We start from the raw sequence: 20,640 nt of genomic DNA on the forward strand, positions 1-20,640 counted from the left end.
CAGGAGACCAAGCCTGGGGTCAGCCCAAGGAGTCCTGAGGGATCCTTCCCCAGTTCTGCCCCATCCATGAGGTGAGATTATGCCTGTGGAGGGCCCAGCTGGGACCTGGGATGTGCTGAGTTCTAAAGAGATGGCAGTTCTTTCCTCTGTCTGTGAAACGGGAGGGCTCTGGGAGGCTGAGTTACCATGGCTGGTGGTAAATACCATACCTGGGTGGCCTCTGCCATGCCCAGTATTTCCCACGTCCTCACTCACCTCAGCCACAGGCACCCCCTCTGGTGGGCGGCACTGCAGGAGAACTTCATGGTCCAGGGGCACTTCTTTGCCCAGAGGCTCCTGATCAAAGTTCTTGCGCAGGTCTGGGAGAAGGGAAAGGGTTCCATGGCACCGTCAGGCCAGGGCAGGGAGGAGGCCAGTCAGGCAGAGCTGGATCCTGAAGTGCCCCATTCTAGCCACGAGGTGGCAGTGGACACCAAGGAAATCTCACCAGGACTCCTGGCCTTTACCAGGGGAGTCTCTTCTCCAAGATGGGGGCCTCACCAGGTGGACTTAGGGGGACAAAGTTCCCTCCCTAACTCTGGGATCCTCTGCACATGATGACTAGGGAAGCTGATGGCTTTGTTATATAAATAAGTAGGCAAAAAAGGGCCATTAGAAATTCTGGCACCAAAGGTGGCACAGGCTCTGGGTCTTGGAGCCTTCTTCTGAGCTGGTGGCCCCTGTGCCCTCATGTCTGTGTGTAGAACGCTCTCTCCAGGATCCACGGGGGAAGGGGGAAGGGCCCGAGGGGACGGGGTCGGGGTGTCCGGGCAGCGTACATGCGATGCGGACGTAGGCCCGGCGGCTCTTGGTGGTGCCCGCAGAGCTCCAGGCTACGCATTGGCACCAGTAATCCTCCAGCCCGAACAGCTCCTCCACCTGCTGCCGCGACACCTCGATCTGCACCTTTCGCACCTGCAGGCCTGGGAGGAGGAGAGAGATGCCGCTGATGGGGGGGCAGGTCTGAGGACAGGAGACCCAGGATGTGGGACCATATCTCACTCCTTTTCACCTGGGGGTTCCTCTCCCACTGCCTTCTGTTTCCATTTTACTCATCTCTTCTGCTTTGAGCCTGGCCCAAGCCACCACTGCAGCTCACCTGGAAACAATAGTGGCTAACCCAAGCCCTCTGCCCTCATTCAATCCACTTTCCACCCTGCAGACAGTGTGTGCTCTTTGAAAGGTACAAGTGGCATGCCATTCCCCTGCTACATCCCTGTCATCCCAGTGTAAAGACCCAGACCCTCCATGTGGCCTCCAGGCCCTGTAAGATCTATCCACTGCAGCCTCACTGGGCATCTTTGAGGCCCTCATGTTCCCCCAGCCTCTCTAGTCACAGGGCCTTTGCACATCCAATCCCTTGCCTGGGACGACTCTTCTGTCCTTTCTGTGTCCAGTGAATTCCCAGTCACCATCCGCTTTGGGCTAGATCTCACTTCGGAAGGAAGCCCCTCAATGCTGGCCCACCCCCACCAACTCTCAAAGTACCACTCAGCACTCCCATGGGTACACTGGACACTGGTCTGTGCAGTTGTCATTTCCTACCCACCCCGATTCCCTCATGACACTAACCATGGTCTGAAACTGTATTATTTATTGACATGTTCATGTATTAACTGAATCTCCTGCAGGAGAATGAGGTGGGGCTTTGCCCTGTTCATTGCTGTGGCCCAGGGCCTAGGACAGTCAGTGAGCTCAACGAATATGAGGTAAGCACGTGGTCTCTCTCTGGTCATGGCTCAGGAGCCTGTGGGGTTGAAACTAAGAGGAGGCCCCTTTTCCTGGGAACCCTCCAACCTCTCAATGGCTCCCTGTTGGGGCCCGAGGGGTTCCCTGGATAACTGAAGCCACCAGCACACACAAAAGGAATTATTTACTCTTTTGCCATCGCTCCCTCAATGACAAAATGCTCTACGTTCAAGTAAGGGATGAAGCCTCCTGGATGAGGGTGTCCATCTGAAGCTCCTCCCAAAGCTTGTGATAGAACTGAGACTTCCTCTTCCAGGAAGCCCTCCCTGACTGCCCTGTCTCTCCTCCTTGACATCAGGTATCTAAGTTCATCCTCTCCTGGTTGCATGTGGGTTCTGATAAGCCCCTCAAGGGCAGGAATGTTGAGTGTACACCTTGTGGTACTATGGCTTGGTGGTTAGGTGGAGGACTGGATAGGTTCTTGACAGATTTGAATCCTAGCCCCACCCTCACTCCCCATCTGTGTGACCTTAGCTAAGTTATTGATTCTTAGCCTCTCTGAGCCTTGGTTCCCTCACCATAGTAAAACACTCAAGGTAAATTCTAAATGAGTCATGGCAATTACAGCACCCAGACCAGGCTGGACACACATCTACTCTGGCAGCTCATGTGGATCTCATTCAATTCTAGGGAGAAACTGAAACTCAGAGACGGTAGGTGGCAGGCCCAAAGTCCCACAGCAAATTGCCAGCAAAGCTGAGATCAGCTACTAGGCATCTTGCCCCAGTTAGAGCTCTGCCCTGTAATGACACCTCTCTGAACCTCTCCCAATGAAATCATTGCCTTAACTCTCCTGCATCCTAAGGGAGGGGGGCCCTTACACTGGGAGCTGAGGCAGTAAGGAATCCCCTCCTGATGGCAGGGGATCTAAATTGGGGGTGGAGGCTGGGAGTTTTCTAGCAGGGAGCACCAGGAGGGAAGAGGCTTCTTGCAGAAGGTTTTGGGGTGGGGGTGCCTGGCCCACAGGCAGCAGTGGCTGCCTGGAGTGCTTGCTCCCAAGAGATACTGCATGGTCTGGGGTAGGAGAGTGGGGCCCTGCCCTTTACTTACCAGGCTAGGAGCCTGGAGGAATGGCCTCTCTCAAGGGGGCCATCCACCCAGAAGGTTTCAGGAGCACCCAAGTATTGGACAGACAAACCCCAGCCAGTAGGGCTTGACACCTTGGCAGTGGTCACCAGCAGGCAGACAGGAGGCCAGGGGCCTTCAGCCTTCTGGACTTGGGCCCCAGACGAGGTGTCCCCCAGCACGACAGGCAGTGCCTGACTAGGACGCCCAGGGTTGGGCTGCCTGCCTCGATCTGGCATGAGCTAATGGGTGGGCTTGCCCTGCCTCTGTTGGCCCCCTCTGTCATCCTCTGTGTTTCCAAGGGCTTCAGAGAGGGCCAGGGAGGGCTTGGGGTGGGAGCAGGAGGAACCAGCCACAGTGCTGCCAAGGGCGGGGCCTGCTGGACCATTGTCCATTCTTTGTAGCTAATGGGGACAACGGTGCCTTGACTTCTAGGATGGGCAGGGCTTGTGTGCGGTAGCAGGGGAGTAAGAGCCACACTGTAGTCACAGGGTCTGTAAGGGGCCCCAGCAGGATACCGCTGTCTCCTTGCTCTTCAGGGCCAGAGGGGGTCGGGGGACACAGAAGTAACAACAAGTTTCCAGAGGAAAGAGGCCAAAAGAGAAAAACCCAGAAGGAAGATGGAGGAAATGGGCATTTATTAAGCGCCTGCTGAGTCCCGGCAGTGTGCTCAGTGCTATGCTGGCACCACCTTGTTCCATCCTCACGAGGACCTTCTGGTAACATCTCAGTTTATAAGGAGAGGAACTGAGGCACAGAGAGGTTGAGTGACTACCTCAGGGTCACACAGCCAGAGCAGGGAGGCAGCTGGGATACAGGTTATGTTTCCCTTTTAAAAATTCTTCTTTTAATTTTAAGATTTTGGGTGAGAATGGGATTCCAAATCTAACTTTGTAAATTCTTGAGATTCTTTAAAAAATTTTGGTAAAATATACATAAGCTACAACTTACCATTTTGACCAATTTTTAGGATATAGTGTTGAGTGGCATGAAGTACATTCTGGGGTATGATTTTAAGCCTGAATGTTCTGAAGTCTGTCAGCTTTTCATAGAGAAATAGGAGTTGAAGAAGGAGAGAGAATGAAAGAGAGTATGTCAGGGGAGAGACACAAGAATGAAAAAGAGAGAGATACAAAAAAGAGAGAGACATAAAGAAAAAAAGACGATGTATAAAATATGGAACTAATGAGAATCTACAGTATAGTTCAGGGAACTGTACTGACTGTCCTGTGGTGACCTAAACAGGAAGGAAATCCAAAAAAGAGGGGATGTATGTATACATATAACTGATTCACTTTGCTGTACAGTAGACAATAACACAACATTATAAAGCAACTATACTCCAATAAAAGTGAATTAAAAGAAAAAAGAAGAAAAGGCAGACACAAAAGGAGACAGGGATGAGAAGGGAGAGATAGGAAAGACAGAAGGAAGGAGGGACGGGATGAATAAGGAGGAGAAAGAAAAGATCAGGGGAGAGAGGTTAAAAATGAAATCAAAGACAAGGCAGGATCTGGGGTGAAGGAACCACCTGGAGGCTGGGGTTGGCTGGGGTTGCGTAACCTGGCCGCCCACGGTGACCAGAGTGGACGGCCCCCCTTGCTGGCCTGAGTCTGGGAAAGGCTCTCCACCCCCAAGGGTCCTGTGCTGTAAGCAGGGGCTGGACTCGTGAGCTGAGAGGAGCCTGGGCCTCTGCCTCCTGCCCGGAGTGGGGGTTGCCCAGGGAACCGCACACATCTCACTCTTCCTCCTCATTTCCCACACTTCTGTCACCCTCCTTTCCTGCAGGACTCGGTGACATCTTAGCACCACCTCTATGGTTATTTACTTAGTATTATTAACCTGTTTTTTTTTTTTCTTTTTCTTTGTTTACTGAAAGATAATTTCTTTACAGAATTTTGTTCTTTTCTGTCGAACCTCAACATGAATCAGCCATAAGTATACATATATCCCTTTCCTTTTGTGCCTCATTCCCATCTCCCTCCCCATCCCCCCCCCCCAGGTTGATACAGAGCTCCTGTTTGAGTTTGCTGAGCCACACAGCAAATTCCTGTGGGCTATCTATTTTACATATGGTAATGTAAGCTTCCATGTTACTCTTTCCATACATCTCACCCTCTCTGCCCCTCTCCCCATGTCCGTAAGTCTGTTCTCTATGTCTGTTTCTCCACTGCTGCCCTGTAAATAAGTTTTTCAGTACCATTTTTCTAGATTCCGTTTATATGCATTAGAATACAATATTTATCTTTCTCTGACTCACTTCACTCTGTATAATAGGTTCTAGGTCATCCACCTCATCAGAACTGACTCAAATGTGTTCCTTTGTATGGCTGAGTAATATTCCATTGTGTATATGTACCACAACTTCTTTATCCATTCATCTGTTGATGGACATCTAGGTTGCTTCCATGTTCTAGCTGTTGTAAATAGTGCTGCAATGAACAATCGGATACATTTGTTTTTTTCCAATTTTGGTTTCCTCAGGTACATGCCTAGGAGTAGGATTGCTGGGTCATATGGTGTTTTTATTCTTAGTTTTTTAAGGAATCTCCATACCGTCTTCCATAGTGACTGTATCAATTTACATTCCCACCAACGGTGCAAGAGCATTCCCTTTTCTCCACACCCTCTCCAGCATTTATTGTTTGTAGACTTTTTGATGATGGCCATTCTGACCAGTGTGAGGTGATATCTCATTGTAGTTTTGATTTGCATTTCTCTAATAATGAGCAATGTTGAGCATCTTTTCATGTGTTTGTTAGCCATCTCTATGTCTTCTTTGGAGAAATGTCTGTTTAGGTCTTTTTCCCACTTTTTGATTGGGTTGCTTTGAATGGGGCAATATAGAACTGCCCCATTGTATATTTTTGCCTCCTTTGTCGAAAATAAGGTACCCATAGGTGCATGGGTTCATTTCTGGGCTTTCTATCTTGTTCCATTGGTCTACATTTCTGTTTTTGTGCCAGTACCATACTGTCTTGATGACTGTAGTTTTGCCTATTTCCTCTTCATTGAGTTGTATGGGTTGCTTGTATATTTTGGAAATTAATCCTTTGTCAGCTCTTTCATTTGCTATTATTTTCTCCCATTCTGAGTGTTGTCGTTTCACCTTGTTTATAGCTTCCTTTGCTGTGCAAAAGCTTTTAAGTTTAATCAGGTCCCACTTGTTTACTTTTGTTTTTATTTCCATTGGTCTATATTCCTGTTTTTGTGCCAGTACCGTACTGTCCTGATGACTGTAGTTGTGTCATTTCCTCTTCACTTATTTGGACTTCTCTGTTTCTCATTTGTTCTTTCATTTGTGTAGTATTTTTTCTGCCTTTTCATTATTTTTTTTTTTTAACTTATTGTGTTTGAGGTCTCCTTTTCCCAGGCTTCAAGGTTGAATTCTTTCTTCCTTTTGGCTTCTGCCCTCCTAAGGTTGGTTCAATGGTTTGTGTAAGCTTAGCACAGGGTGAGATTTGTGTTGAGTTTTTGTTTGTTTGTTTTTCCTCTGATGGGCAAGGCTGAGTGAGGTGGTAATCCTGTCTGCTGATGATTGGCTTTGTATTTTTGTTTTGTTTGTGGTTTAGCGCCCTGGCATCCTGCACAGGGTGCTACTGGTGGTTGGTGACGCCTGGTCTTGTATTCAAGTGGTTTCCTTTGTGCGAGTTCTCACTTTTTGATACTCCCAGTGTTCTTGCCTGGAGAATCCCAGGGACAGAGGAGCCTGGTGGGCTGCCATCTATAGGGTCTCACAGAGTCAGACAGGACTGAAGCGACTTAGCAGCAGCAGCAGCAGGGTTAGTTCTCTGGTGGTCTACGGTCTTGGAGTCAGTGCTCCCACTCCAAAGGCTCAGGGCTTGATCTCCTTCTTAATTTTCTCTTCTTCTCCTCTTTTACTTCCTGCTACCCTTACCCAAGGACACCTGCACCACTGCACTTGCCAGGCCTCTCTGTGCCTAACCCTTTTTTTTTTTTTAAACCTAAACCAGTTAATTTCTATGAATGACATGTTGCATCATCATCATGAACAGAAAACAGTATCACTTCTCACAAACCCAGAGGACCTGGTCGAGAATTCTGGTTGGGGGCCAGGGGCAGGGCTGTGAGACAGGACCAGCTCCTCTTTCTCAACAGGGAGCAGAGCAGGTGCTGGGGAGAGGGGGAAAGAACCCGAGCGCTGGACTGGACCTGCTCTCAGATGCAAGCAGAGGATGGAAAGAAACTGGAAAAGGGAGCAAGCACTCAGCAAGCGATGTGGTGCTGTTTCACCTGGTCACCCAAAGCCAGGCAGGGCGGGAGGCCGAGTCTTGGGAAGACACTGATCCAGGGTGAACCCCAGAGGGGAACCAAGGCCCTGGGGGGACCATGGCCATGTGAGGGCTCCCAGGGAGCCAGTGTGGAGCCAGGCCCAGAGCCCTCTGGGCTCGGAGTGACAGGGGGTGCCGGGGGCGGGGGGTGGGGGTGGGGTGGCACAGGCTCACCGGTGGCCTCGTCCAGGCCCTCTTGGGTGACGTGGTCACTCTGGCTGACCCACTCGCCGTTGCACTTGAAGTAGATCTGCGTGGCGGGGAAGGCACGGCAGCCCAGCTCCACGGGCTTGTTCTTCACGATGTAGGCGTCCTGCGGCTCCTGCAGGAAGTGGGGCAGCGTCTCTGCTGGCGCCGATGGGAAGGAGTCGGGGAGCTCTTCCCTGCCCGAGTCAGTGCCTGTAGAGAGTGGAGGGCTCTGTGAGGCCACGGGTGGGAGGTCCCAGGTCCCTTCCAACCCCTGGGGGCTGTGACAGAGAGAGGAGGTGGGGGGAGGCAGAGGTGGGGGGAGGCAGAGGGGAGGGCAGCTGGAGGAGACCTGCCAGGATGCCCGCTGTGACCTAGACAAGGTCTGGCACTTCTGGAGCCTCAGTTTCTCCACTGTGCCCTGCTTTTAGGATTTTTTATTTTGGAGCCAGTCCCAGCTCTATGATGCTATACGAGTCTACTTCTTTACAGGTGGAGGAGGCAGGGGAGCCCAGGGAGGTGAGGCAATCCATCAGGGCAAGGACACCCCTCTCCAGTCCTCCCCAGTATCCCCTGCACTGGCCTTCCAGGGCTTCCCTCCAGTTTCCCGTGGTGATGCCACAGCATGTGAAGAACTGGAAACAGGCCTGAGGCTGGAGTGCAAACCCGGCCAGCTCTGCCCTGAAGCCACAGCTGCCCTTTGCAGCCCCAGCCAGGCAGGCTGATGGACATGGGAAGACGAGCCAGGTCCCGCAGGGGTAAGGGGAGGGATGAGGTGAGGTAGCAACACCAGGCTGGGCTCCCCAGTGCTCGTTCCCAGAGTGCCTCCTCTTCCCGGAAGTCCAGGGCAGGCAGCAACGTGGAGGGGCAGACCACATTCCCTGCAGCCTCCCCCCAGCCCCTCCTCTCCTCTGGTCTGTGGCTCTGATCCATCCCCTTCTGCCAAATCCACACCCTTGGCCTATGGATGAGGACACGGGGAGGCTGGGAAGTCAGTGAGGCTGTGCCGGCAGCCATCTCCTCCCCGAAAGGGGCCAAATGGAAACCCTGGCCCTGCCCGCCTGCCTGGAAAGAACAGCACCTCGGGAGGTGAGACAAACAGGAAGGGAGAGGGGTCTGGCCACCACCAGCGTGGGGAGAGAGGAAAACCAGGCCGGGCCAGGCTACTGGTTTACAATCCACTTAGGAAAATTGACTTTCCAGTGCCAAGCACCAAACAATCAGTTGGCTGGGGACAAGCGGTGGGGGGCTTGTCCTCCTCTGCTAACTGCTCCCGAGGAAACAGCGAATTAAGCTGCAAGGGTGTGTGTCTGCCTAGCCCCTCACCAGCCTGCCACATGCCTGCCCCTGGTCCAGCGCTCCAGTCCCTCAAGTGCAGCTGGGGTCCTAGAAGGCCAAGAGTGGGACACACTCTAGGGAGTCCCCCTATGGGCAGAGGTGCCAAAGGGACACCTAGTTCTTCAAGAACAGAATGAACAACATTTGCCCAACATGTCTAAGCCACATCATCTCCTGGAGGACCATGAGCTCCTGCTGCGATGTGGGCTCTGAGAAAACGCACAGGTTGTCACTGGCTCTCAGCTCTGGGCCCTGGGGTGTGTGGGCATGGCCTGGGGGAGTGAAGGGGAAGCCAGCAAAGAGGAGGAGGAATCCAGCTCCATCTGGCATGTTCTGTGTGACCCAAGGAGAGCACGTATTACTCTGTCTCATTACTCCGACCTCATTACTCTGTCTCTGAAGTGAACAGACAAATGAACACACTTCCTCTCTCTGGGCTCTTTTGAGGATCATGCGAGATAAATGTGCATGAGGGCCTAGACCTAGGAGAGGTCTAGCACCAGTACAAGTTGCTGCATCAAAATAGCAATGAATGCTTCCCTGGAATTAGTAGCTATGTTTTCAGTTACCCAGTTAACTTACCAAATTCTTGCAACAACTTCGTAAGGTATGATATATTGGTCCCCAGTTTATTGATGGGGGAAGCTGAGGTTCAGAGCAGTTAAGCAACCTGCCCAAGGTCACACAGCTAGTGAGAGGCAGAGCCAAGGTTTGAACCCAGGAAATCAGACTTCAGTGTTTGGGATGCTGCCTATCCCAAACAGGACTCCACACTGCCTATCCCTGGAGTAGCTTCATAACACTGTGAGTGTCCCCGCACCTGAGAATCCTAACAGACCCTGACACTGGCCAGGTCTCTACAATTATGGCGCTCTCTCACAGAAAGACTGGGCTTCTCCAGTGGCTCAGCGGTAAAGAATCCACCTGCAATGCAGAGTCACAGGTTTGATGTCCAGGTTAGGAAGATCCCCTGGAGGAAGGCATGGCAACCCACTCCAGTATTCTTGCCTGGAGAAACTCATGGACAGAGGAGCCTTGTGGGCTACAGTCCATAAGGTCGCACAGAGTCAGATGCAACTGGGCATGCACACATGCACACCAAAGGGCTAGCAAGGCGAGGAGCTGTTTTTCTTGTTTCAAAGCTGGGGAAATTGAAGTCCATCCAAACTAATGCATGGTCACTGGTTAGTGGGCATCTAAACTGTGGATTCCAGGCCAGGACCCCCCGACACCTGCTTCCCTCTGCCAGACAGTTACCTTCTCTGTAGGTAACTGGCAGTCTAGGGTCTAGGAGTGTGGGCAGTTGATGATGGGATGACACAGTGCCCGGGGAGCTGGACATTGTGGCCTGAGAGCTGCTCACTGTGGCCCTCCCGCCAGGCCAGGCAGTTCCAGGGAGAGCAGGGTGGAGCCGAGAGGACTCTACACCCACCTCCCGCCACAGCATCCTGCATCAGTCTTGGGACTAAGGAGTGTAGGACAGGGCTCAGGCTTCAGACCCAGACACCCCTGGGTCTCAACCAGTCCTTACTGGCCTCAGGCGCCTCATCTGTGAAACGGGGGGAACAGGCCTTCCTCTGGGGATGGTGGCCACAAGGGCAGCTCATGGGTGCAGCTACAGACTTGCTCTACCTTCTAACCATGCAGCCCCCAGCCTCCAGGGGACAGCGCCCTGGCTCTGTGTGGCACTGCGGGGTGCATTTATGACTTTGTTTTATAACCCTAATGCAGCTCATTTATAAAGCAGGTGCAGACTCGACTGAGGAAAGTAAACATGAGAGGTCCATTAGGGCAGCAGGCCTGAGTCTGGCGGCCCCAGGGCCCCCGCCCTGCCTGCCCCACCCCTCCTCTCAACCCTGGCTCAAAGACTCCGCTCTAGTCTCGGCAGGAGGGTGCCTGGCTTTTCTCATCACTGCCTCCCCGTCATTCAGGGCAGTGCCAGTGGCTCTCGATGCAGCCCCTGCCCACGTGTCACGGTCCCTAGCGCCCAGGCATCTTGCAGGAGACAGCGAGAAGAGCCAAGGGCCCCATCAGCAGACTAGGTGCTGGCCGGCACACAGCAGGTGCTCGGTGAACACAAATGAAAGGTGTGTGGGGGTGCGGCCAGCCCCGGGGTAGCGATTGAGTTGGGCCCCAGTCCTGACCAGTGGACACATCCCCTCCTCTTTGGCCCTGGCTTGGGCCAAGGGCTTGTTGGCTCTTAGTGGCTGAGGAAGGCTCCTCAGGGGTCCTGGGGAGGGCCACCTGAGCCTGCCTCTCTAGCTTAGAGGGAAAAGAAGAATAAAGTCTTGGAGCTCCTGGGTGCTTCCTCGACCAGAGGCTTTTAGAAGGTATTTTCAATCAACTCATTGAGCCCCTCAACAGTCCTAGACAGAACTTCCCAAACGTTTTTGGTCTTCAGTGTTTTGGTCATTTTTACCCAGTAATTTTACCCCAAAGCCAAAAGAAATTCCTAATGGTTCTGTTTATTAAGTAGTTAAATCCAACCAGCTTACGTGTCTGTGTGCGGGTGTGATCTCCTAATAACTTAGTAGCATTGGCAGGCGGATTTTCTACCACTACTGCCACCTGAGAAGCCTATTAGAAAAAATAATACTCATAAATTGAAAGAAAAAATAATATTAGTATTCCATTTCTAAATAGCCACATTGACTTATAATGAGGATGTATGTGTGCCTGTTGGACACGGCACAATACCTCAAATCTCAGAGTCATAGCGGACACTGCTACCCTCATAGTTTGCCTTGGGGTGCTCCCAAATGCCAAAATTCCCAGCTTTGCAAAGGCAAGGTGCCATGTAAAGGAAAGAAGTGTGATGTGATGCTAAAATTATAAGCTATCTTGAGCTAGTAGTTGCAGTATCTGGCAGCTGTCCAGTATCGCTGTGTTTCTTTGAAGGTTAAAAATAGCCCACAGTACCCCTGTGAATTTGCTATAGCATCCTAAGGTGCCTAAGCACACAATTTGAGAACCATATCCTTCTGGTAACTACATCTCTATCAGATAGGTACCATTATTATCCCCATACTACAGATGAGGAAACTGAGACCAAGAGAATTTATAAGTAGCTGGCACAGGGCTGTAAAACTATATAGCAGAGTTGGGAAGCACATTCAGGAAGCTGGATACCTGAATCTGACTTCTACACTGGGAACTGGCATTTATGTCCACTATTTGGGGGATGATGCAAATAGTTTGCCTAGGTGAGCATTATCTTCCCGTGTTACAGATGAAGACATGGGGCGTCAAGGAACTTGCCTGAGTCACCTGGTCGGTGGGAGGAAGCCACTTCTGCAGGCTCAGAGCTATAGCCCTTGGTCACAATCTCCCTGGCTTCACCTCCGCTCTCCCCACTGCCCCATCTTCACAGGGGAGAATATAGTACCTTTAAGAGGAGGTCCCTGAGGAGGAGGCTTTGCCACTGCCAGGCCAGATCTGGATTTCCTCCTGGTGGGAAAACGACTCACATAAAGTGTAGTTTTCCAATGGCAGAATGCATTTGAACCTACAGTTGCAAAAATGCAACCTGCCTTTACAGCTGCATCCACAAATGGCCCAGCTAATCCAAAACGAAGATGTAACCAAAGACAGTCAAACAGGAAAAGAAAAACCACTGCAGTCAGGAGCCCTGGGTTTGCACCCCAGCTGGGGACTGGCACAGCCATGTGGCCTTCCTCTCAGGCCTCAGGAACCCCATCTGTAAAGTCAGGAAGTTGGTTGAGTTAACTTCCTGAGCAGCACTCTGGTTCCCACATTTTGATATTTGAAGGTGGTCTGATGGGGAATCTGTTAATAGAGGACACGGCCCTGTTGGATAAAGTTTTTCTCATGAAGCAAATTTGCTTAAAGTGGGGTCAACTTTCTTGCCGTTATTCCGGCTCAAAGACCCAGCACCTACTGGGGCCTTAAGGCACAATGTTGTGGGGAGCCTGGGGAGGGAGGAGGAGGAACTATTTGTTGGTGGTAGGTATCATTCAAACCCTCACTTCTCACTTACCTATTCCTGCCTGTATGGGATCTCCTGTCAGTTAATCTCACTTGGATGAACAGAGATAGAGATTACTCTAAGGGCTGTCTTGTACAACACCCACCCCGCCCCCATCAATTCTGTATCCAACCTTGACTCACATACCTCCAGGGACGGAGACCTCACCACTGCCTTTCTCAGCCAGGTTCTCCTTTAGACAGATCTAACAGAAAAGCCTTCCTTACTTTCACCTGAAATTTGCTGTCGGAGGTTCCAGCCATCGCTATAATTTCAACTTCTGAGGTCACGCAAAACAGTGCACGTCCTCTTCCCCATGATGGCGTCCCAGCCTCTGCCTACTTGCCCTAGCCTTCTTATCTTTCTCTCAAATATTCACGAGGCACCATGCTGCGTGCCCTCGTTACCAATCTGGCTTCTTCGTGGGCAAGTTCCATTTCGCTCACAATCCGCTTAAAACGTAGGGAGAGGAGGTGACGAGGATGGGGGTCTGGTGGCACCTTCTTGCTTTAGGCAGCTCGAAGGTTCCTTGGTAGAAGTGGATGGCTGCTTCTAGAAAGCAGGGAGCATGTCACACTGTTCTTGGTGTCCCCCATGATGTCCAGGACAGGGTACCCATGCCCTGGGAGGGGAGTGGAGTTTGCAGGACACAGGAGTCTAAGCTTGGTCTCTGCCTGCCAGCAGGATCCATGCCAGGCTGCATGCTCCTTCCCAGGGCTGGGCTTGGGCAGTGCCCAGAGTGGATTTTCTGGCAAGTGGGAGGTCTGATGGGGTGGAAGTCAAGGCTGTGGGCTTATTTAAGAGGTACCAGAATCTAAGCCACTAGAATAAACAGAGTCCGGGGGCCTTAAAGATGAAGGAAGTCACTTTAGGACAAAGGTAAATTAAAGACCCTAAGGTTGGAAAAGATTGAGGGCAGGAGGAGAAGAAGGTGACAGAGGATGAGATGGTTGGATGGCATCACTGACTCAATGGACATGAGTTTGAGCACATTCCAGGAGATAGTGAAGGACAGGGAGGCCTGGGATGCTGCAGTCCATGGGGTCGCAAGTGTCAGACGTGACTTAGTGACTGAACAATAGCAAAGAAACCATATTTACCAGAGCTACGCCTGAGAGGAGGGGGGAAGGGACTTAAACTACAGTGTTCAGACATCCCTGGATGGGAGACTGCCACCAGTTGCTAGGGGAGACCAGAGGGGTTGCGCTTCCCTTATGGTGACCCTGAGCATGGGGTACAGCTTGGATGGGCACATGGCAGAATGGGCTGGCCTGACAGCCAGCAGACCAGTTCAAACACTCACTCTGCCTCAGTTTCTCCATCTATGAGAAAGGGACTAACAAGTACTGCCCTGTCAGTTCTGAGGTGTGGTGGTGAAGGTCAGCTGAGCACACAGATGCAAATATGCTCTATTAACCGGGAAGAGCTCATGCCAGCCACATGGAGAAGTGCCAGGCAGCAATGACTCTCCAGCTGAGCCCTGTATGGGGAGTCCTGAAACCTGTTCCCAGCTCAGAGAGGGGGAGTGACCAATGCCACATCACACAGCAAATTAACAGCCAAGCTGGACCAGAGCCCCATTTCTGATTCAGTGCTGAGGGAGACAGCACAGGATGGCATGACTATGGGTAAAAGTTTGGGTTCTGTATTTCCCATGCCTGGGATGGAAACTCACTATGTCCATCTTAGCCAGGTCCATCCCTGCCCAATAAGACAGAGACCTCAGAGGCTGCAGTGATTTAGTATAGAGGGCCTTGATGCCTCCGCTCCCTTGTTTTTGTCCCCATATGGGTGACAAAGTCTGGCTTGGGTCCCTCAGGCTCAACTGCAGCGGACAGGCATCTGTAGCTGAGCAGGGCTGGCTGGTACGGGATGGTGCCCACAATGCGGGGCAGGACTGGGAAGGGAGAACGGGGGGCAGGCGGGAGGTGAGGGAGAAAGAATCACTCCATGCTGGGCACATTTATCATCAGCAATCACAGTCTTTCTCTAGCCCCTGGACACTGGCTAATTCTCGCCAGACTTGACCTCCCACTGCATGGAAAATCTCTTCCATTCAGTGCGAGGTGGATGTGCTCAGTGGGGTGTGGGGAGAGTTGTGGGGGGAGAGAAGCCCGCTTATTATTATGTTTTAAAACACACAAGCCCCATATGCAAGGACCCCTCCCTGGACACAAAGCCCTTCTTCCATCTGGCCCTGGCCTCTGGCGGCTGTGGGGTTCAGGCTGGGGCTCCCCTCAGAGGTGGCTACAATGGCTGTTACTGATGACGGATGGGGGCTGGTGGGCTTGGGGGGCGCCAAGTTCTTCCTAACAAAGGAGGCCGCTTGCACAATCCTTTTCCCATACCCTCTGCAGACCTGCCTGTGCCTATGACATCATTTCCTCTGCTGGCTACAGGAAATAGCCTCACCAAGATGGCCAGTTGGGGCAGGAGCCTGCATCCTAAAGGGGTGTCTGGCTGATCCTGAGAAATCTTTCCCCTGGAAGGACTTGGGGCAAGCGAAGGATCTCATGGGAGGCTGAGGACAAGCCCCAGGGCAGGCGCAGAGTCCTGGCATGAAGTCTATGGCCACACAGCTTATGAAACAGAGAGAGGACACTTCAGCTCCCGGGTCGCTGGTCTGCCCTAGACTCTCAGTGGTACCTGGGAAGCTGTACTCCACACCTATGGGCCCAGAACCCCTCCCCTCCCCCAGACCCTTCCTCTGGCTCCTGGGCTCCCTTGACCTGGACCTTGGTCCCTCTACGGCTAATTTTCAGTTCCCCTTCCAAGTCCTAGTCCCTCCGCCTAGAAGTCTGGGCCCTGAGCAGGGGGCATTCTGCTTCCACTTCCTCTCTTAGACAAGGAACGCAAAACCCTCTCATCCATCACCCTCCAGATAATAACCACTTATCCAGTACACAATGGGATAATAAACATCATCAATACAATAATCCTGTGAAGCAGGCATTCCATTTCACAGAGAAAACTGAGGCTCATCACTTCTCATCACTGAGAAGTGAAAAGGCAAGCTCAGGCTCTCAGCCTCCAAGAAACAAAGTTCTTCCCATTAAATCACAGGCCTCCTCTGGCTGACAATACCCCCTGAGGGATATCCTTGGGCAGCAGCTGAGTCCACGAGCTTGCTGGAAGGGAAGAGGGCCTCAACGTCCTAACTCCAGCACTTGGCCCCCTTTCCTGTCTGGGCCTGACAAGTTTTGGACTTGTATGGGGTGCCCCAACCAGAGATTTAGCCTCGCCTGGGAAGGGACTGCTGGTAGCCTGGTGCCAGCCCCCAGGATGTCACTCAGACACACATGCTCACACCAGCAGAACCACCCATGCCTCGCCCAAACATCTCCCATGGACACCCAGAGAGCCCCAGCCAGGCTGGGACCGTGGCTCCTCTCTCGGGGCTGCTGACATCTACTTTAAGGCAATGGCAGTGACTTTGGCCTGGGAGGAACCTCCTATTTTATTTGGTCATCACTCCCCCATCCAGAGTTAGATGGAGTGAGTTGCAATACCAGATTCCACCAAACACCCAATAGCTTGGGTCCCACGTAGGGAGTCTTCTCTTTCTCAGGGATGGATATGTACACACTGCTATATTTTAAATGGGCAACCAACAAGGACCTACTATATAGCACAGGGAGTTCTGCTCAATGTTACGTGGCAGCCTGGATAGGAAGGGGGTCTAGGGGAGAATGCATACATGTATGTGTATGGCAAAGTCCCGTCACTGTTCACCTGAAACCATCACATTGTTAATCAGCTATATCCCAACACAAAATAAAGTTTGTTTTCTTAAAAAAAAGAAAAATTTGCTTCAAACTGCATGACCAACCTCCTACAGTCTCCAAGCCCACATCTTCCCGCCCAGACCCTGTCTCACTGTGTTCCCCTTTTTCCCCTCTTGCTCCCTCGAATCCACTCTCCTTACAACAGCTGGGGTAATCTTACAAAATGCAAATAGATCTCTCCCCCTGCTCACACCCTCCAATGGCTTCCATTTGCACCTGGAATGAAGTCTGAACCCCTACCGAACCCCCAGACTTCAAAGGTTCCAGGCCACCCACGGGTGCTTCCTGCCATTGAACATGCCTGGTTTCCTCTCGCTTGAGGACCTTTGCCGCTCTCTCCTTCCGAAAAGCACCCCTCCCCGCCTGTCTCCTGATATTCCTGTGGCTGACTCCTGTCACTGACATCTCAGTTCAAGTGCCACCTGCCACCTCCCCAGTGAGGCCCTCCCTGATCACCCAATGTAAATTCATTCTCTACCCTCCCTGATGCTATCTCCACATTGTCCTGTTTGTTTGTTTTTCTTGACAGTATTCATCTCTTTCTGGAATTACCTTCTCTGTGTATTTGATTGTTTGATGTCTCTGTCTGGACAGGTCTACTCTCTGAAAGGCAAGCTTCTTGAGAGCCTGGAAATCCTGTTTGCTTGTTTAGCTGGGTTCACTGATTATACAAGATTTTCTCCAGCTACGCTGCCCAGCCTCTCCGGAGATACCTAAGGTGGCAGGTAGGGGTGGAAGGGAGCAGCCAGAGGTGGTGGACACAGGCTGGGCTAACCTGGGCCATGGGAGCCAGTCCCTCTGGAAACTCCATCCTGTAGGATGCCACCAACTGATAGAACCTCAGAGACCACCTACGTACTGTTCTCTAGGACAGAAACCAGAGGAGGCATGTGCTAGTCTTAGATCATACAGCATCTGAGCAGCAGAACTAGTCAAAGAATGTGCTCTAGATTTCTGAGGGAGTGAGGACTCTTTTAAAAATGTTCTTTTTTCCCCTGATGAAAAGTACTTTTCTTGGCCTTTTCTGACTACAATTTAGGAAAAAATGATGATGAAGATAAAAATCACCCATTCCCAGCTCCAGCTGAGCAGAATTAACACTGGACATTGGTCCTAACATTCTTAGATGTGCCCATGTTTTGTGACCTAAGGGTCTCACCATACACAGCCTGTATCCTACACTTTCTTTCAAGGCTGTTAACTGAAGACTTTTAAACCTTTTAAACAAGCACAGTGCACCAGGCATCCCCCTCTCCCTCTCCCAGTCACATATATCACATGGGGTGCTTGCCAGCTGGGCTGACCGCCCCTGCGCAGCATTCCAGGTAGCTGGAGGAGCTGCAGGATGCAGAGCTGGTGCAGGCAGCGCTGGACAGTTGACATCAGGATCTCTTTGCATGCTTGGGCGCTGGGAAGAAAGACGCCAGTATCCTGTACCCATGTCCCAGAAAAGTCAAAACGCCCAGGAGTATAGCCTCTGGCCCTGGGGCTGCCTGATGGGTTATGTCCACGTTGCACTTCCAGGCCAAGTGTCCCCATGCCACCCTGGAAAGCTGAGAGTTGGGACTGTTCTTGGAGTGCCCCAAGGCACAAAGTTCCCCTGCCTTCCCAGTGTCTTTCTCTAGGCTGCCAAAACATTGCAAAGTGGAAAAACTGTGGAACTGTTGCCCACTGCTGTCAGCACCATCACCACGCCTGGCCAGACCCCGCCCCAGGGCTGGCTGTGGGCACCTGGGCGGTACTGGGAGGTGGCTCAGACCCCTGGGCTGTGGGGCCCTTAGGACTTCCAAGGGCTTGGAAGTCCAAGCTCTTCACTTCCAGAAGGTGGGCCTGAGGCCAGAGGGGAGCTATGGCTTGTCCCAGTGCCAAAGGCTGGTCAGTGGCTGTAGCACCACTGGTACCTCGGCATCACACTGGCATAAAGAGAACTGCAACCAGGAGAGACAAAGAGGGTTGCCTGGATTCTGGCCTTTGTCAGCCTGTGAGATGGGGTGTTGGACAAGCCGGGAGAGGTGAAGAGAGAGGTAGGGATGGAGTCACAGTGAGAGGGACAGAGAGAGAGAAGTTTGAGAGCACCCAGCAGTTGGGGATGGGGGGTGGGGATAGGAGAGGCTGTGTGGGGGCTTCTTGTACTTTTCTGAACCTGGAATCTACTTGGGCTCCTACTTGGGCCCCAGGGGGAAGAGAAGAAGGTGGCCACCCATCTCCAGCCTTCCACCACACTCTGCTCTGCCTCTTCCACAAGGCTGGCAGTGAGCTAAGGCTCCACGGGCCCCAGGGAAGGCAGCCCTTACAGACTAGGCTCCTGGGAATTCCCTGTGGACCGGAGGTGGGGAGCTTCTGGTCTCAGGTCACACAGAGGGTTGAAGGCAAAGCTAGGACTGGAATGTGGGTATCCGGGCACTCAGCCAAAAGCTATTGCCCCGGCCTCTCTCTAGCCCTGAGCTCAGGTGAGCAGCTGAGCTGTCAGGGGTGAAGATGTGGGAAGACCAGTGGCACTGGCCCAGAGGAAGGCCTAGATGGCCATGATGGTGCACTTTGAGGCAGGCAGGGACTCACCTCCATTCTTCCATTCATTCATCAAATATTTCCTGAGTGCTTCCCCTCCATCATGCCTATAGCAGGGTCTGGAGAGCAATGACCAAGCTTCACCTCCGCCAACAGGAAGCTCACAACAAAGGGTCAAGGTTAAGGACCCAGACACCCTGCCTCTCAGGCTCGTGCTCAGTCCACTTCCAGCCTAGCCCTACAGTCACATGATGGTCCTTCTGCCTGCTGACCCACCATCAGTGTAGAAGTAAATCTACAGCTTTGCCTGAAGCTCTCCTTCTCTGTCAAGGAGTCAGTCCACCTCCTCCAGGAAGTAGGCTTTGACTACTTCTGCCTTGATGACTATAGGGATTTCTCATCCTCCAGGCTCCTAAAATCCTTCGTATTTCTTGGCTAAAGCACACGGGTGCTTCCACTGGCTCATGAGGTGACATTGAGCAAACCACTTCCCTCTGGACCATAATCTCTCCTTCTGGGAAATGGGGCCACTTTGACTTGCTTTACCCTCCAGGGTTGTTGGGAACATCAAGGTCAGAAGTGTGACACTGTTTTGCCAGCTGGGCTGCCATGTGTGTTTGCTAATTTTTATGGCTTCTTTCTGCAGTGAGAAACAATACGCATACCTTCTCAGGGCTGGCAGGGGCACTGGCTGACATCTTGAACAACAGCTCCAGGGTCTTCCTTTACCTTCCAGGTGCTGGCCAGGTGTCCCACTCCCCACCCCCTACATTGCTTGCACTCCCAGCTGCTGCCCAGCCCACTCTGTGATGACATGGAGCTGCAAAAGGCTGATGCAAGCTGGAAGGAGGGAATGAAACAGACTTGAGTGGGGTGGATAGAGCTCCACCCCCAGCCCCGTGGGATGCTGGGCCCGGCCCCTGCCTGCTTGTTTGCACCTGCTGATGTAATTGCTGGGCCTCCTTGGCTCAGGGCTCGGCCTGCTCACTTTGGCTTTCGGAGCCAGAGGAAGGGTGTGAGGTTACAGCTGTGTGCACCATGAAATGGCCCTTCTCTAGGGAGGGGTGGCTGCGCCCCAGAGAGGGAAGAGGGAGGAAAGAGCTAGAAGAACAGGATGAAAAAGAGCATGGTTCAGAGGTAAGCAGGATCTGGGTCAACCCAGCTGTGTTACTGTGTCACTTCAAGGGAGGGAGGGGTCCCATGTCTCTGAGTCTGGACAGGCACTCAACTTGTCACTCTTTTCCAGGGATGTCTCAAGGGTGATGAAGAAGTCTGAGAGGGGAAAAGAAAAAGGATGGAAGCATGGCTCGTGGAGTGAAAACACTAGTCCAGGGCTGGCCACCAGCTCATTTCCCGGGGCCTCAAGCTTGTTGATCTGTAAAATGGGCACAACATCTCTGTAGGCCACCTCACAGAGACAGCTGGGGCCAAAGGTGTGAAAGTGTGACATGACACTAAAGTCTGTGGATAGCTCGGGCAGTGGAAGGGGGCTGGGGATAGTTAAGGGAGGTCCTCGTCAGGAGCCTGGGGCGCCCAGAGGCTGGGTAAGGGAGGTGGGGCTGTCAGCTGTGCACTCTGCCTGGCTTGGCCCCAGGAGCCTCCCCTTGGGGAGAAAGGCATGGAGGACAGTACACGACACCCCAGAGGCCTCTAAGGAACCATCAAAAGCACACAGGTGATAAGGACAAGAGCC

At 52.2% G+C, this 20,640-nt stretch overlaps 1 protein-coding gene across 2 annotated transcripts in view; it reads right to left on the reverse strand.

Moving 5' to 3' along the window:
* Positions 1 to 20,640, reverse strand: part of UNC5B (unc-5 netrin receptor B) — an 86,524-nt gene that overhangs the window by 13,809 nt on the left and 52,075 nt on the right. For both annotated transcript variants that reach the window (XM_043476680.1, XM_043476679.1), the window contains exons 2-4: positions 7,320 to 7,544; positions 819 to 962; positions 256 to 359 (exon numbers count right to left, since the gene is read on the reverse strand). In XM_043476680.1, the coding sequence (XP_043332615.1) occupies positions 256 to 359; positions 819 to 962; positions 7,320 to 7,544 (473 nt within the window). The remainder of the gene's footprint in view (positions 1 to 255; positions 360 to 818; positions 963 to 7,319; positions 7,545 to 20,640) is intronic.

The sequence above is a fragment of the Cervus canadensis genome, chromosome 8 (assembly GCF_019320065.1).
Source record: "Cervus canadensis isolate Bull #8, Minnesota chromosome 8, ASM1932006v1, whole genome shotgun sequence".
Lineage (NCBI taxonomy): Eukaryota > Metazoa > Chordata > Mammalia > Artiodactyla > Cervidae > Cervus > Cervus canadensis.